Source organism: Manacus vitellinus, unplaced genomic scaffold, assembly GCF_001715985.3.
Source record: "Manacus vitellinus isolate BGI_N305 unplaced genomic scaffold, ASM171598v3 scaffold_66_pilon, whole genome shotgun sequence".
Classification (NCBI taxonomy): Eukaryota; Metazoa; Chordata; class Aves; order Passeriformes; family Pipridae; genus Manacus; species Manacus vitellinus.
In genome coordinates, this window is record NW_021940729.1 from 2815937 (window position 1) to 2832298 (window position 16362).

General features: G+C 43.5%; 1 protein-coding gene across 8 annotated transcripts in view; it reads left to right on the top strand.

Moving 5' to 3' along the window:
• PPFIBP1 (PPFIA binding protein 1) overlaps positions 1-16362 on the top strand; it is a 101299-nt gene that overhangs the window by 59850 nt on the left and 25087 nt on the right. For 6 of the 8 annotated variants that reach the window (XM_018083656.2, XM_018083658.2, XM_018083655.2 and 3 more), the window contains 5 exons: positions 9979-10065; positions 10906-11019; positions 11586-11717; positions 14465-14557; positions 15047-15139. In XM_018083656.2, coding sequence (XP_017939145.1) covers positions 9979-10065; positions 10906-11019; positions 11586-11717; positions 14465-14557; positions 15047-15139 — 519 coding nt within the window. The remainder of the gene's footprint in view (positions 1-9978; positions 10066-10905; positions 11020-11585; positions 11718-14464; positions 14558-15046; positions 15140-16362) is intronic. The other 2 variants (XM_018083661.2, XM_025896204.2) reach the window with 1 other exon arrangement.

The window sequence follows — 16362 nt, forward strand, 5'->3', positions numbered from 1 at the left end:
CTTCCCCTCTCCCTTTACTTTGGACTCAAACAGGGCCCAAGGAACACCACTTTGTTCAGGCCCCAGGGTACTGGGTTACACATTTGGGTTTTTGTGGGTTGAGACCAATTGTTTGTTTGTATTATTGTACTTACTGTATTATTTTAATAAATTGTTATTCTGACTTATAATCTCTCCTTTGAGTTGGGTTCATTCCCCCTGCTGGTTAACTTTTAAACCAGCACAGCATCACACCCCCTAGAAAGGATTCAGTCACCCTGGAGCTACAGCTGACCTTGCAGAAGGTGTTTTTTATCTCCACAAATGGATTTATTTCAGTGCTCAGAGGACTGCAGGGTGCAGGACTCTGTGTGCTGTGGCTGGTGCTGAGTGACCCTTCATGCCATCTGCTGTCATGGGGGCTGAGCACAGCAATGTGGGGACAGATGGGGGCCTGGGACTCGTTTCTTGCAGAAAGGTTTGAGGGGAGAACCTTCTTTTTCTGGTTTGTTTTTTTTTTCCCTTTGCTTTGAACTACTCCTTTGAAAATGCCTGAAACTTAATGAAGCATGTGGGAGCTTTCCTACTGTCTCCAGTGGGATTTGGACCTCGCCTCCACTGTCAAAGTGTGGCAGCCAACACTGAGATCAGGAGGAGGAGATGGGAGTGACATTAGAGTCAGATCTTTAAAACACACAGAGTTCCTGCCAGCATCAGCATTTCCTTCCTGCCTAACAAACAGCAGTGAACATTGCTGTAACTAGTCTGTGTGGAGCAGAAACTGAGGGACATAACAGGTTGCATGCAAGTATGGCCTTTATAAATCAAAAAAAATGCCAAATAAACAGTCTTGGAAGGCGAACATTTTTCCATGGTGTTCAGAGTAATCTGTAGTCCATGATCGGTGATGCTGATCCACTTTGGGGTAAAGGGGCCCAGCAACATGGCTGGAGGCTGCAGTGCCTGCTGAGATTAATAAGGTGTGACCTCTTGTGATGGCAAATGTGTGAGTTAGGGATGCCTGGCTGTTGGGATCTGGAATGAGGTCCTTCAGACCAACGTGATGGGGAATCACCACGTGGCAATGAGACAGTGATGGATTTTTATTGCATCCATGGGCTGAGTGGGAGGGGAAGGGCTCTATTATGCCGTTCAGTTTAGTGTGTCTTGACCACTGGGGAAGATGTGCAGGGGTTGTGAATACCAGAGATTGCAGAAAATTCCATCAATGCCTCAGTTATTCCTCAGTCTGCCTCGAATTATTCCCCTGCATTCTCTGGCATCCTCGAAGCCCCTGGGAGGAAAGACTAAGTGTTCTACTTATACTTTGCTACAACCACAGGATTTGCAGGTGTCACCAGTGTTGCCAGTCCCTGTCTCAGCAGGAAGGTGTTTAGATTGATATTAGGAAAAGGTTCTTTCCCCAGAGGGTGGTTGGGCACTGAACAAGCTCCCCAGGGCAGTGAGCACAGCACCAAGGCTGCCAGAGCTCAAGGAGCGTTTGAACACCACTCTCAGGCACATGGTGTGACTCTTGGGGTGTCCTGTGCAGGGCCAGGAGTTGGACTTGATGATCCTTGCGGGTCCCCTACAACTCAGCATATTCTGTGATTCTGTGAATGATTTGCAGGAAGGTTTTTTGCAACTATGCCCATCCTTACCGAGAAGGGAAGACATTTCCTTTGTTTGAAACTCATTTAATCCTCCACTGGGCTGTTCCGAGCTGCTGGAACTGGTGTGTGACATCCCATCCCAAGCTGTAAGCAAGCCTCTTGTGTCTCAGGGGAAAACAAAAATAGTGTTTACTGCTTCCAAACACTGTGTCACAAGAGAAAAATCCTCTCCTGGCCCTGCAGGGAAACCGCTGGTGCCCGAGTTGGGAAAAGGAGATGACAGCAGTCTCCCAAAGTTGCTTCTGTAAAATGGGGCAGAGCACTCAGTTCTGCCATGCCAGGATAGGCTGCCCTGTGTCCCTGAACTGCTTCCTTTGTGCTCCTCTCAATGTATCAGGGAAGTCTGTGCCCCTTCAAAAAGGGCCAATGAGTTAAAACGCCTCATGCTGATTTATTTTTCTTTAACTGGCGGGTGCCAGATGGCCACATGACACCAGAGCACACAGACAGTGCCTCGGCATCTGGCAGAGCTCTTTCAAGAGAATCCATGGGCTAGTGCCCATGGGGAGCTCGGAAAAGTTGTACATGCAACTCTCTGCTGCTCAAGTGAGGCAGTTTAACCGTAACCTGTCATTCCAGCTCAAAACTGACCTCTGGGCTGCTGAAACCCTGCTCACATCTCCATGTGCGCCTGGAGGTCACGTGAGTGTCAGGGAAAAAATTACAAACAAGGACATTTGTTCCAAGTCTGGAAAGGGGCTGAGGCCTTTTCTAAGCTCAGACACTCTTCTTTTCCTGGGGACTAGACCTGTAATCCATAGCCAGGCCATAACTGTTGCAGAGTTCTGGAGATTTTTCAGAATTCTCTTGTTCAACAGAAATATTTAGTGTATTCCAGTGTGTACTTGAGTAAAGTGTGTGCTGTACTCTGGGAAAATGGAGCCTCTGGCTTGAACACAGACAGCAGGATCTGTAACATCATCACCACCAGCAAGACCATTTTAAATGAAACTCCACATTTTGCAGCCCTGTTGTGTCCAGCTGGAAGCTGATAGATCTGTCTCTTGGAGGTAATTCTCAGAAATCTTGGTCCCAGTCAGGAATGTTGCTCCAGTTTTTCTTCAGTTGAAACAAGAGACAGTTTTCTTGCTGGTTATTACTTTTCCTGAAAGTGTTTTGGGTTTTTTGTTTTTAATTTTTTTAAAAAATACATCTTATGCAACAGCCTTCCCAGAAAGAAGAAACCAACTGTGTCTTGTTAAAAAGAGTGAAGGAAGGGAGTGGGTGAACATTCTCTTCCCACGTCTCAGAGCCATTTTCCCCAAGCTCCTGATCTGAACTTGTGTATATGGGTCCTGTTGAGTGCCTTTCCCTCTTTAAAGGATGTGCCCCTGGGATGAACGAGCCAGGATAACACTTCTTCTCAAACCCACAGCAAGTGCAACTGTGGTGTTAGCTTTGGAAGTGACTTTCTGAATTTATATATACATATATAATAATACATATTTTATTAATTCTTTTCACTCAAGAAGCAAATTTCTGAAGTTAACTGTCAAGCAAAACAAACTTTATGGCCTCCAAAGGTTTATTGAATTATGTAGAATCATGGAATCATTAAGGTTGGAAAAGACCTCTGAGATGATTACCAAGTCCAACCATAGAACATATTCAGCTCATCAGAAGATTAATTTAAGCTGTGGGATTCAGAGTGGTTTGTGCAATCCAGAGTGTTGCTGCTGTCTCACAGACCAGCCTCAGATTTGGACATTTTTTCAACAAATTGGTTCTTCCAGGCGGTGACTGGGAGTAGTGGGAGTTAATAGGAGGGAATATTAGCTTTTAGAGAGAAATTTTCCTTGTGGATAAACTTGGCTTGTAATCTTACTGAGGTATGTTGACCTATTTGGGCAGCAGGGTGGTTCCCCAGTGGAGGAAGCGGTTTGGTTAGCCAGAAATCATCTCATATTTCTTATTCATGGAAAAGTCTCATCTTCAAACCAAAGTGTGTTGTTTGATTCTCTTAGCGTGGGTGTACAGTACAGTCATATGGTTCAGCTTCTGCTGCTGTTGGGTTTAGCTATCAAAAGGTCCTATAGTAATGTGTGGCACATGGGTGTTTACCACCAAATACCTGAGATCCCTCCTCAAGTTTGCAGTATGAAAGGAGTCTTGTGATACTGTCTCAGCCTGTCATCATAAATTCCCTGCCAGCAATACTTTCTGTCTGTGAGAGATGTACCTCTCAAAGTTCTTGAAACACAGGACCCTGCTTCTTGTTCTTCATCCAGACTGGTGTGTTTTTTAACCCTGGAAGATGATACAGGCTCATTTATAGCACATTGTGGCGTGGCATCTTCATGCATCGTGGATGAGTTCATCAGCAGTAAGAACAACCCATGCAGCCCTAATGGCAGAGCTGTCAAAAATCACCATTCCCAATCCAAAATGCATCAGTGTGGCTTAAAAAGCACAGCTTCTACTCCTCTTCTGCTCTGCTGATTTATTATGGGTTACTCAGTATTCATACTTTTGAGATTTTTATCTTTCCAATTATAAAAGCTGTGTTTTTTTGAGATAATCATAGGACTCCCCAAGTTGGGCTCTGTAATAAAATATATTAAGGACTTTTTATGCTGCTGCTGTTACTGGGTCAGTTGAAACTTGAAACTGAGGACAGAGGTTGGTTGATATTGTTGCATTTTATGTCATACTAAACTTGAGACCAAGCCACTTGTGAGACCTGGGACAGCTGAGTCAACCTTTTCCTTCCATTTTTTTCTTGCCATCTACAAGTGAATTAATTACATGTGTCCTTCCAGCTTTTTACAATTAATAGCCCATCAAGAAAAGAAAGCTCCCTTCTATTTACTTTGTAGTCAGGTGGAGGGATGGGAATTGCTCTTCGGGGTCGGATGGTTTTCGCGGGGCCGGGAGGAGCAGAGGAGGGGATGATGCTGACAAGGAGCGAGGGTGGTGCCACCTGCGTGGGGCTATCCTTGCTCCCAGGTCAGGTTTACACTGCTCTGCACCTCCCTGCCTTGCTGCGTCGGAATGCGGATTGGAAGAGTTCCTTGCCGGGCTTTGATGTGTTAATTCCCCAGAGCTGCTCGCTCCGCCTGAGGAGCGCTGCTGCTTCACGGGCTCCGCTTCCCCCATCTCCCACTCTGCCGCTGTTCGCCTCCATCCCGGGTTAGGCGGGGGAACCTGAATCGCTTCACCTCTCCCTCGGCTCGGGGGAGCCCTGACGGCGCTGGGGCTGCGGGTCCCTGCTTTGGCTTATCCCCACAGCCCCCGGCGTCCTTGGATGCATGAAAATAGTCATGACCAGCATGGAGTACAGCTGGGACATTCACGGGCACTGCGTGTGGCTAAATAAGGTAAGGAGCTCCGTGATTGTTCTGGCTCCTGCATTTCTCCCAGTGACAAGCCATAGCTGGGCAACGCAGGGAATGGGCATTTCATCCTCCTCTTGGATCAGGCACCAGCTGTGCTGCTGTTGAGGAAAGGGAATATTGTGACACGAATGCATCTTCCCTGTTCAATATTCATATTTACAAAATGTTTCAGGTAAATATCTCAGAGTGAAGGGCTGTCTTAAGCTGGTTTTCTTTCAGAATTCACTTTTATTGTAGTGAAGCCTTTAAAATATAATGTGCGAGTGGGGGGTTTGAGAGGGTTTGTGGGGTTTTTTTTCCCCCCTTCTCATTCTGTAAGGAGGAACTAAGGTGTAAATCTTAGGAAAAGCTTAGCAGCAGATCTACCTGTCTGCTTCCAGAGCATGTGCAAATATTCAGAGGGATGAGCAGGGAGCGTGAAATGCAGGAGATGCCAGTTTGGGAGGGCAGTGGTGGGAGTCCCACACAAACTGGTTAAACACTGATGAATTGTGCTCAAACCAGTATAAATGTGGGACAGAATCAATGCTTACAGAGGGTAAAGCTGTCACGGCTCTGTATCTGAATACTTTGCTTGGAAAACCTGGAGGCTCTTCCTGTGGCACACAAAGTGATGTTGAGGTAGCTGGGGCTGGAGGAACCCCCTTGCAAGGGACTCTCTAAGGCTGAGGGAACAAGCAGAACAGCAGCAACTTTGTTTAACTAAGCGTAGGTAATGTGTATTATAATGATGTGAACAATGTAAGCATGTTGATGAGCTCTAATTTAACTCCAGATGGTCAGGGAAGAGGTGTCAGGGACAGCTCACTTGCCCAACTGTTGACTTGCCTGTGGTGGTCTAAGCAGTCAGTGCAATCTGCTGCACAAGGAAATGATGCTGTGGAGTGGCAGCTCCTTCTATACAAATCAAACTGCACATACAGCAAGAGCAGTGTGATTTGTGCTGCTTATTTCTCTCCTCCAAAGCAGGAGAGAAAATGAAGGGAAATGAGGGTATCAACTGTAGTAGGCTAAAAATGACTTTTATTTTTGAAAGGAGAATTCAGCAACGGAGAGGAAATGGATTTTTTTTTTTTTTATTGGGAGGTTTAAACCAGCAGCTATTAGAAACTTCCATGCAGTTTGGAATGCTTACTCACTTCCAGGGAAAAGGGATTAAAGAACGAAGGCAGGCAAGCTATGAAAGTTTGGTAATGCATCTACTTACTCCAGGAATAATACCCTCCAGAGCAGCGTGGATTTTTACACTTAGATGATTACAGACAAAGCTTCCACACGTGTTTAATGGATTAACCATGGATTGATCTTGCAGAGTTTCTAAGTGCACCGGATCTGATCTTATAAGGCATTTTAAGTAAATGCTTAACCTCAAACTTCTGTGAAGCCTCAGTGGCATTTTGACAACTGTTCTTTTGTTTTTAGGATTACAATCTGTATTGGTAAATCTGCTTTCTCTTTCCATACAATGTCTTGCTGTTAATCCCTAAATGGAAAACACATGCAAAGTCCAACTGCTTAATTGAAGATAGATTTGAAGTTGCTGATGAAAGAAGCCTTCTTTGGAAAATGGAAAGCTTTTCTTACACAGCTCATAAACTATGTTAATCCTGTATTGACTTAAATGATACAAATTTGATCCAGAACTACCAAGTGCCCCAAATATGCTGTTGAATCAAATATTTACTTTTCTTTTTTGCTTCTCTTATTCTTTTTTTCTCCCCCAAAGTGAAGCCATTGCTTTGCAGGGTGGGTAGTTGCCAGGCTAAGTCCCAGGGGGAGGATGCAAGTTCCCAGGTGGAGAGACACTTCTGAAGGACACACTGAGTGTTGCTCACCTAGATTTTGCACACACCAGGTCTCTTGGCATCTTTCAGACTTTCTTTTGTCCACTTCCTTGCTGTTAAGGCTCCATTCACCTCATCTCCTCATGCACTTCTTTCCCATATTCAGTGTTTGGGCATCTTCCCTCTCTATTTCTCTTCAGTCCCACTCACTGCCATCATTACTCTATTCTTCTTTTCGTATATTTCATTTCCCCTCTTCCTTTCTCATCTGTCTGGGAAGAATATCATGCCAGGAATCAACTTTTTACCTCAGACAGTGCAGAGCAGTCTGAGGAAGGCATCTGTCCATTGCCTGCAGGTCTCTGGTCTCCACACCACCCTGAGAGGTGCTGGGACTGCTGCTCTTGGAAATAGCTGCCATGGTCTTTTTGTGTCATCTTTTTCTCCACTGAAACCAAAGTTGGTGACTTTCTTTCCTTCTTGTACCTAAAATGGAGAGTCAGTCCTATCTTTCAGAAGTTAAAACAGTTCAGGCAAAAAACCAACTGCTCCTGGGTTGTACACAAGGTTTTCTGGTTTTGGTCTGCTTTTATGCAGGTTTTAGAAAATATTTCTGGCAATAGCCACAAAAGTGATCTTTGCCCCCAGTACACACAGCTTGCAAAACTAAGACATCTCTGCAAGGTTTCTCCTAGAAAAAAGATGAACTACCCTCAGGTAGTTGACAGGACGAGAGGAAATGGCCTCAAGTTGCACCAGGGGAGGTTTAGGTCAGATATTATGAAAAATTTTCTTCCCTGAAAGGGGAAAATTGCAACAGGCTGCCTGGGGAGGCAGTGAAGTCAGCATCCCTGGGAGGATGTAAAACACATGTGAATATGGCTCTTGAGGACATTGTTTAGTGGTGAACGTGGTCCTGGGTTGATGGTTGGACTTGATGATCTTGGAGGTATTTTCCAGCTTAAACTAGTCTATGATTATTTAAGCCCTTTTATTTGGCTTTGAGCGAGAACAACTTTTGCTCCTATGCTGTTTGGGGTTTCCTCCTCCCTCTTTCTGATGTCAATGCACGGCTCTGGCTTGAGCTGTCCCTCTCCAAACACTCCTATTTTAAAGCCAAGTGTGACGTGCTGAGCAAAGCAGATTTTTGTGTCAGAAATGTGAAGGGAGTTTAGCAACAAAGGTGTCTTGGCAAGATGCTGAGCACAATGACTAACATTATGCTTTAACACCTCGTTGGTTTTCACAGCATTGTAAAGACATTTTCATCGTAGTGTGAAACCAAGACCTCCCTCCCCACATTTTCTTCACGCAGCCTTTGGTTTTAGCTGATTTGTGTCTGGTTATGCTGACTGGAGGTATCAGGGGGGTCAGTGGTTCATGTGTTGATGTGGTGGTTGGGAGGCAGGGAGTTCAGTCCATGTTTTGGCAAGGACTTTCTTGTTAGCCGGGGTGGAGGGGTGTCTTTGCACTTCTGCTGCCTGCAAAGAGGGATGAATACCACTCTCCTACATCAGACACACACACTGGGTTGATTAATGTGTTGTATGTTACAAAATGCAAGTGCTGTTCTTACAGAGTCTTGAGTAATGGCCTGAGATGTACTGGAGGACTTAAAAAACCTAGAGAGTAGCAAAAGTAGGCAAACCCCTCAGTTTTGTATTTCACATACAAGTCAAGTGACAAGATCTAAAGCATGAGCAGCTAACAGGTTTATTTCGGAAGCTCTTTGGCTTCTTTCATCTAAATTAAAGCGTAACAAAACAGAAGATCTCACTGATCTTCAATGGCATGAGCTAAATCCTGGTAGAGATCAGGGGGAAAATATGGCCAACTCTGATGTTTAGAGGAATTTTGCCCTGATGCTCAGTGTCTGGGTGGTCAAGTGGCCTAGTAATGTGCGGCTAAATAATTGAGATACAGGGTCATAGTTCAGATCATGATACAAGGTATTGGTACAAACTGCTAGAGAGCATCCTTTCTTAGGTTGCTTGGGTTTTCAGGGAAGATATTATGGTCACCATGTAGAAGGTATTGCTTGGGAGACACATTTGCTCCTGCTCACTGATTTAAGAGCTGCCAGGACACAGACTGATTTCTTCAGAGCATTAAGATGAGGTCAGACACTTTTACCTCCTCCTGTTTGCTTTGTGTCTGATCTCTAAGTGGTGCTGGTGGGAGTTTTATTTGTTCAATTTTTTAAACAAGGCAATTTCTCCCACCACCCAAGGTCAGCCATGTACCCTAGAAAAGGAGTTTCAGCCAGGAGGTTTCCTGAGGCATCCTTGGCAATCAGGGGAGGTGAGCTGCTCCAAGGGGAGATTCCAAGCAGGAACCAGAGGCTTGGAGCTCCTGGGTGGAGGTGACCTCTCCAGGCAGGGTTGTGCTGCAGGCTCACCAGGGCACAAGGATCATCACATATTCAGAAGGCAATCAAGGCCCCTCAACATTGGGGTGTGTCTCTGCTGGATGTCAGAGCAGCTTCTCAGACTCCTCTGAGCAATTTATGCAATGATGGCAACACGAATTTCTGTCCTGAGCCAAGATCTGATCATGGCATGGATCACAGAGTGCTTTGAGACAGCTTTGAATATGGTTAGAATAAAACCCTTCTCGCTGCTCAAGAGCATTGAAGTTATTATGAAGAAAGTTACCGATTCCTCTGAACTCTCTGATAGCATTAACATATATTCTTGTTTCTCTTTAGCCTCAGGCAGCTTTGCAAAGAGATGTGTTTAGAGTGCAGATGTTCACCCGTACCCAGTAAGATGTGCCTGATGTAAAAAGATGTCTCTTACTGTATGTATGACTTGCAAGAAGCATAACACACATCTTGTAGATTGTACATTTTTTTTTCACTTGCTCAGTGTCTCAGGGTATTTGTCTCCTTGCAAGTTTGGCTTAGCGTTGTATATGGTTGAGTCCAAATTTTGTTAGCAAAATGCTGAATGCACAGTAAGTGAATTTTGCAGAACTGGGTCACCAGAAGGTTCTTCGTTTCTCATCTTGAAGCCCTTGAACAATTCTTTCCTGAATGGTGTGTCCTTTGTTGACAGTATATTTGATATGTAACCCTTGGGGGGCTGGAGAATACTACAAATCTGTTCTTAAACTGCACAGATTAAAAATACTCCCTAAGTGTGTTGATAGCATTGGATGACACTGTGGTACAATTGCTGACTGTGCACTATTTGCTGTATTTTTCAGACTAATGGACACATATCTGGGAATGGAGATGTTTATCAAGAAAGGCTGGCTCGTCTGGAAAATGATAAGGAATCTCTTGTTCTGCAAGTGAGTTGTCACCCCAGTTATTTTTTTGTGCTCTTGCCTTCATGAGACTTTTTGATAGCATATGATAAAAACCTCTGAGAATTTATTTGAAGTTGTGATGTCTTGGACAGTTAACCCAGATTAAGGATGGGTGTGGATTTAGATTGCAGGAAAAATCCAAAGGCCTTTATGTCTGAGTATCCGATCTGTCTTTGAATCTTGTTAGCTGAGCATGTTGGCAGAGCAGCCGCCTACTTACATTCATGTATATCTTTAATATTCCCACTTCCCATGACCATTCCCATGATGGCTGCATCAGGAGACAGATATCCTGTCCTTAGGAAAGGTGTCTCAAAGGTGTTGTCTTGGTCCTGCCCAGCCTTGGGCTGTGTGTTTTAACCTCCTTTGCTTTTTTTGCTCTCAAGAGGAGAAACTGGTTGTTATGGTACACAGTGTGTGATCCTTGGGAAGGAGAATAAATTGTAAGCAGTGAGATTTGGCTATTTGGTTGTTAAGGTAGGAACTAATGGGTTTAGCTAATGGATTGTCACGGCAAAGGCATAATTGTTGGTAGCAAAATGCAGCAGCCACCCCTCATGGAAACTTCCAGGACAAGCCAGGAGGGGAGATGCAGAATTGCAATGCACCTGCCAGAACTTTGGCTGAAACTGTGGTGTGAAGGGGGAGTTTTCTCTCCTCTCCTGTTGCCTTTGCCGAGTGTTGTGTCCACTGCAGAGCTCTGCTGCTTCTTCTCCTCCCTGCATGGTCCCATTTCATCTTTGGCCCAGCCAGCACGTGCAGTTCTTCGGCTGACACAGACACAAGGTGCTAAATGTGCATCCCTTTTTCCCTGCTGTCCAGGTAAGTGTGCTCACAGACCAGGTGGAGGCCCAAGGAGAAAAGATTCGGGATCTGGAGTTCTGCCTGGAGGAGCACAGGGAGAAGCTGAATGCCACAGAGGAGATGCTGCAACAGGTATTTCACAGCTCCATGCCTGTCTTGCTGTCTTGTCTTCCTTCTGTCCTAAAAAACCCTGCATTTTGCTTTGGTGAGAGCAGTGCACTCCAAGGTGTTGCAGCCCTTGATATCTCTTAGCTAAGGGGTAATTTTCTACTATATTTACTTTCAAATATAGTAGAAGTCTTTGTGCTTAGTAATGTCAGGGCTGCTTTACACTGTAAGAATCCAGTTCTGCTCTTCTTTGAGTCCTTCCCCACTGAACTTCAAAGAGCCTTTAGATCAAAACCGTGTGGCAGGATGGGTGGATTCCCTTCACAGCTCCTTGCTGCCCACAGCAACTGTGATGACAGACGGGCTTTTTTCTCGTCCTGGCAGCCAGCCCATGATAGTGCCCCCGTGATCCCAGATGCATCCTAGGTTCCTGGAGTCTGTCAGATAGATAATAGCTGTGTCCCAGGGCTTCACAGAGTGCAAGGAAGAGGGTGATGCTTTTCCCCATGAAGGAGACCTTTAGCTGTCAAAATAAATCACTGATTTCTTCCCCTTGGGTGAATAATTCTGTTCTCTTTATCTTGAATCAGGAGCTTTTAAGCAGAACGACTCTTGAAACTCAGAAGCTGGATCTTATGGCAGAGATTTCCACTCTGAAATTAAAGCTTACATCTGTAGAGAAGGATAGATTGGACTATGAGGACAGATTCAGAGACACAGAGGTGAGTAAAACCCAATGGAATAAATTGTGAAAGCTGTGTGTGTCTTCACATTACCTGAAGGGAACCTGAACCAGGCAAGAAGGGAATTCATCTTTAAGGTTAAAAAAATGTATCTCTTAAAATAAGAAGTGGCCCCTTTGTTAAATTCTGGTTTTACAAAGGAAGATTCCCAGAGCCAGTTTGGGATTCCTACCATCAGAGCTGCCATCCCTGGCAGTGCTCCCCTCAGGCATTTGCCCTCTATACACTGCAGGTCTGTGCAGCTGAACCTTGTTCATTTTTGAAGCCAGAAAGCTTCAAAACAGGTGGGCAAACCCAGTTTTTCCAGGAAACTGCAAGTATCAGGCTGAGCTTTGCTGCCAGGATGACATACCCATATCAGAAAAACCTTGGATCTGTCTGCAAAGCAGAACGAAGTTTTCTACTTCTGGTTTTGTAAACGAGCTGAAATGTCAGGTGTTCATATTGTGGATGTTCCAGATGTCCTTCATTTCTAGAAGGAAAAAAAACCATATTGTCATCACAGGAGCACAAATTTCCACTTCAGTCAGTGGTTTCCCACCTCCTTAGTTTCCAGTGAAGCATCGTTCCTCACTTGTATCTATGAGCATAAGGAAAAAAGTTAGGCTTGCTTTTGAATTGCTTTCTTTGGACCTGAAGCCCACGGGTTAAAAATTAATTACTTGAATTGCTCTCAGATTTGAAAGTAAGTGATTCTGTGTGTGGTGACAACTGTGTGACAGCACATTTTCCAAGCTGTGGGATGGATCCATGTGCCTGCTGTCACCTTTTCCTCTGGTTCAGTAACAGGTCTGATTTCCTTCCTCTCTTTCTATCCTTATTTTTATTAAATCTAGTTAATCATAGAGTTCTCTTGTACTCCCCCTTTCTTTGTTTCCCCCCTGAACTGCAGTCTCTCCATAATTAAATAGCACAACTCACATACCAAGAAGATGGATGTGGAGCTACTGTTTCCTAGAAAAGTGGTTCCAGTGTGGGGAGCACACCATGCACTGCAACTCTATAAGCTGTGTGCAAAAGGCTATGAAGACCTTTCTCTTTGAAATACCTTGAAATACACTTAATGCCTTTGATAAAAATAAATTATCTTTAATTAGGGGCTATATAGATTTATTTCCTGGGTGTTTATGCCAGAACTAATGAACTATTACTAAAATGTTCCTCCCTCCCTTTGAAAACCAGAATGACGTAGTTTAGTGTGATAGAAATTGTTATATTGTTTCTTCCTTGCTTCAACACTTTATAGCTGTAAAAAGGCTTAGGCTTAAACACTGAAGGGGGTAATATATCTTAATTTCCTTTGGTTCAGTGGGAAAATGAATGGCTGATTAGTTGTAACTGTCTCAGCCCTTACAAAATCTCAAAGAGGTATTTTGGAGGCAGTGCTTTATCAGAATTACACAGTATTTTATTCCTGTTTAAAGTAGTAGATTATCAACTATTTTAGATGAGCTGAGTATTTAAATGAATATTTAAAATATTTGACCATAAAACACATTGTGGCATTTACGTGGAGTGTTCAAAATGGAAATAGATTCTTACCCAAACTGGGAAAGAAAAACTATGATTGTTGCTTCTGATTTTATTAGGGAAAAGAAAAAAACCCCATCATTGACATCTGACAACTTTTCTGGAGCTACTGGCTCCTACAGAATTACCATTCAAATTAAATCCCTGTATTATCCAGTTGTTCCTTATGCCTGTTGTTGCACCTTCCCATTCCAGCTTGGTTGGTTACTCATGTTCTCCATTCTTTCTCTAAACAGATGCTTCACTGGGCCTTTCTGCTCTAGGATTTGCTGTCTAGATGTTCACAGCTTTTTCCCAAAGCTAATTGTATACTTAATAGAGATTTGTAATTCTTCTGTTCTTTAAATCATTCCAGTCTTTTCACTTTCTCAGCAGGCACCAGCATTATTTTCCTTAAGGAACATGGGTGGTCTGAGTTGGGCTGAGTTTATATAAGAAAATACCTTACAAGGGAGTTTATTTAGGGAGGAGTCCATAACCAGCCTTTGAAGCAGCAGCCAGAGGGTAAAACTGGCTCAGTCATGGGGAGATCTTCATAATTTAACCAACTCCAGTGTCCTTTGTGCACAGGAGTTTCTGAGAGGAGTAGTTTGTGTTCCCAGTGCCAGTAAGGAAAACCTCTAACCCCCACAGCTCAAAGTTATCATTGATTTTTTTTTTTGTGCACTTGCAAGGGAGTAATTGAAAACATTTTGGGGGCAAAGCATGCTGTTAGGACTTGTCTTGAACTTCTGTTTAACACCTGGGAGAAACTGTATGGTATTTTTTGGTCACCAGTTACCAGTGGTAAAGGATCTGATTACCCATGAGGTCCATAAGAAATTAATCAGAATAATTTAGTTTCTGCTCCAGGATCTTACACTCTTGAATTCTGGTTGAATTCACCCAGCAGTGAGTGCCACACAGTGTATTTTGACATTGGGTCATGCTGCAGGAGAGAAAAACCCTCCAAAATCAATTGTCATAGTGTCAAAGGTGACCATCAGATTTGGGAATAGAACGGAAAACTGAGAAATGGAGTCCCTGGATATCTGTGAAGCTCTGAGTTGCTTGACTTAGGTGGTGTGATTTTGTGTACAGAGTGCCTTTTATTGCTGCTTTTATTGTTGCTGCTTTCCTACCAATGGGTAGCTTTTGTTCTAGGGCTTTTACTGAATTTTCTCATTGTTTCTGGTCTTCTTTTTCCCTTCGCTCAGGATTTGATCCAGGAAATAAATGAACTGCGGTTGAGAGTGGGAGAAATGGACAATGAAAGACTCCAGTATGAGAAAAAACTGAAAACAACCAAAGTAAGTGAGGCTGAGGGGAAGAAGCAGAGGTGGGTCTAAGTCAGGCTTTAGGAGTTCATTCTCTTTTCCCTAATCCCTGCCTGCACCCTGCAAAACCTGAGTCCTCTCAGGCCCTGGGGTTTCATGGTTCTCACTTAACAGCAGGGGCTATTTCCATATGTCATGCTGTGGTTTTCAGCCTGAGCAGTGTTTTTTATGAAGGATAACTTACCTTGCTGTTATCAGTAAATTTATTTCCTGTTTAGACCCTTGTTTCACATGTGTCAAGAAACACGAGTTGCAGTACACAAGGTGTATGCCATAGTTGAGACCAAATTTGAGCATTTATTTTCTTCTAAGTGTGCTAAAAATAAACCACTTCTGAAGTGAAAACATTCACCTAAGTATTTCTAGCAGCCTGTTTCTCTGAGTGTCTAACTTCTCTTTGCCATTTAGCCTTGTCTCTTTTCTACCTTTAGTTTTCTCTCACTCCTCTGTCTCTGTTACCAGTCTTTAATGGCCAAACTTTCTAGTATGAAAATCAAAGTGGGTCAGATGCAGTATGAAAAGCAGCGGATGGAGCAAAAAAGCCAGATGTTAAAGGTGTGGTAGTTTCTGGGGGACACTGGGCCTGTTTTGAATCCTTCATGTCCTACCCTTTTACAGTCTGTCCTGCATTGTGCTGTCATGCTCTGTTCTTCATTAATTGCTGTGTGTTGGTATGCAGTGTGCCCTTCCTTGTTAGAGAGCTCTTGATGTAGATATTCCTTGCAAACAGCTTTTATTTTGCATGGGAGAGGATTTTAGTGTTGTGAACTTTGCATAGGTTACACCTAATGGAATAAGAGTTGGGTTAAAATCATGCCCCTTCTGAGGAAAGATTGCCTTGTGTGTAGCTTGCATCCATTATTCAAGCAGAACTTTTTATCACCCTTTTATAGAAAATTTATTCATGAAAACTAACTGGAAAATAGCGATTCTTCTGTACTCCCCCCCGCCCCACATGTAAATTTGCATATCATGTTTCTAATTCAGGGGGAGAAATACACATTGACAGCTCTAGTTGCCTGTGGGTATAACAGCAGCTTCTCAAGTGACCAAGAAATGGTCTTATTTTGGAGGAGCAGGGATCCTACACTGGCAGAAATCCCATCGAAATCAGTGCCACACTGGAGCACTGGAGAAATGTATTTATTGCCCAGCTGCTGTTGTGGAAGAAGCTTTGATTTCTTGACAATTTTAAGGTTGATCTAATTTTTTTTTAAATGATGCTTTAGAGCAAACATGAACCAATTACAGGAAATTCCATAGTTTGGGTTGCAGACATCGCTGTATATTTGCAACAGATCTTTTGAGGGTTAGCTCAGAAAAATACCTAAGCCACTATTTTCTAGTTTGGTTTATTCCTTTAAGGATTTAAAATGTCAGTTACAAGCTGTTAATGCCAAAATGCTGAGTCTTGCCTTGTTTTGCTTTGTTTACAAACTGAACAAATTAAATTTTCAGTGTTGGGTACATTTGCACTGAGGGCCCTGTCTTGATGATGCTGTTGCACAAGATATCCTCGGACATCAAAGAAACATGTTACTAAACTGGGTAGGATTTGACTCAAATTTTAAAAAGTTAAATGCATGGGGCTGTGCCAGTTCACTTGCTAGTGCAGATGGTTAGATCTAAGTTAAAATTTGACAGCGTTTTTCTAATACACCCCAGCTCCCCCAAAACACCATCTGTCTCATTCCCAAGAATCTCAGCTCCGAGCTTCCTTCCCTAGTGCTTGATCAGCAAACCCAAACTGTGGCAGAGGTACCACATTTGTGTCTGAA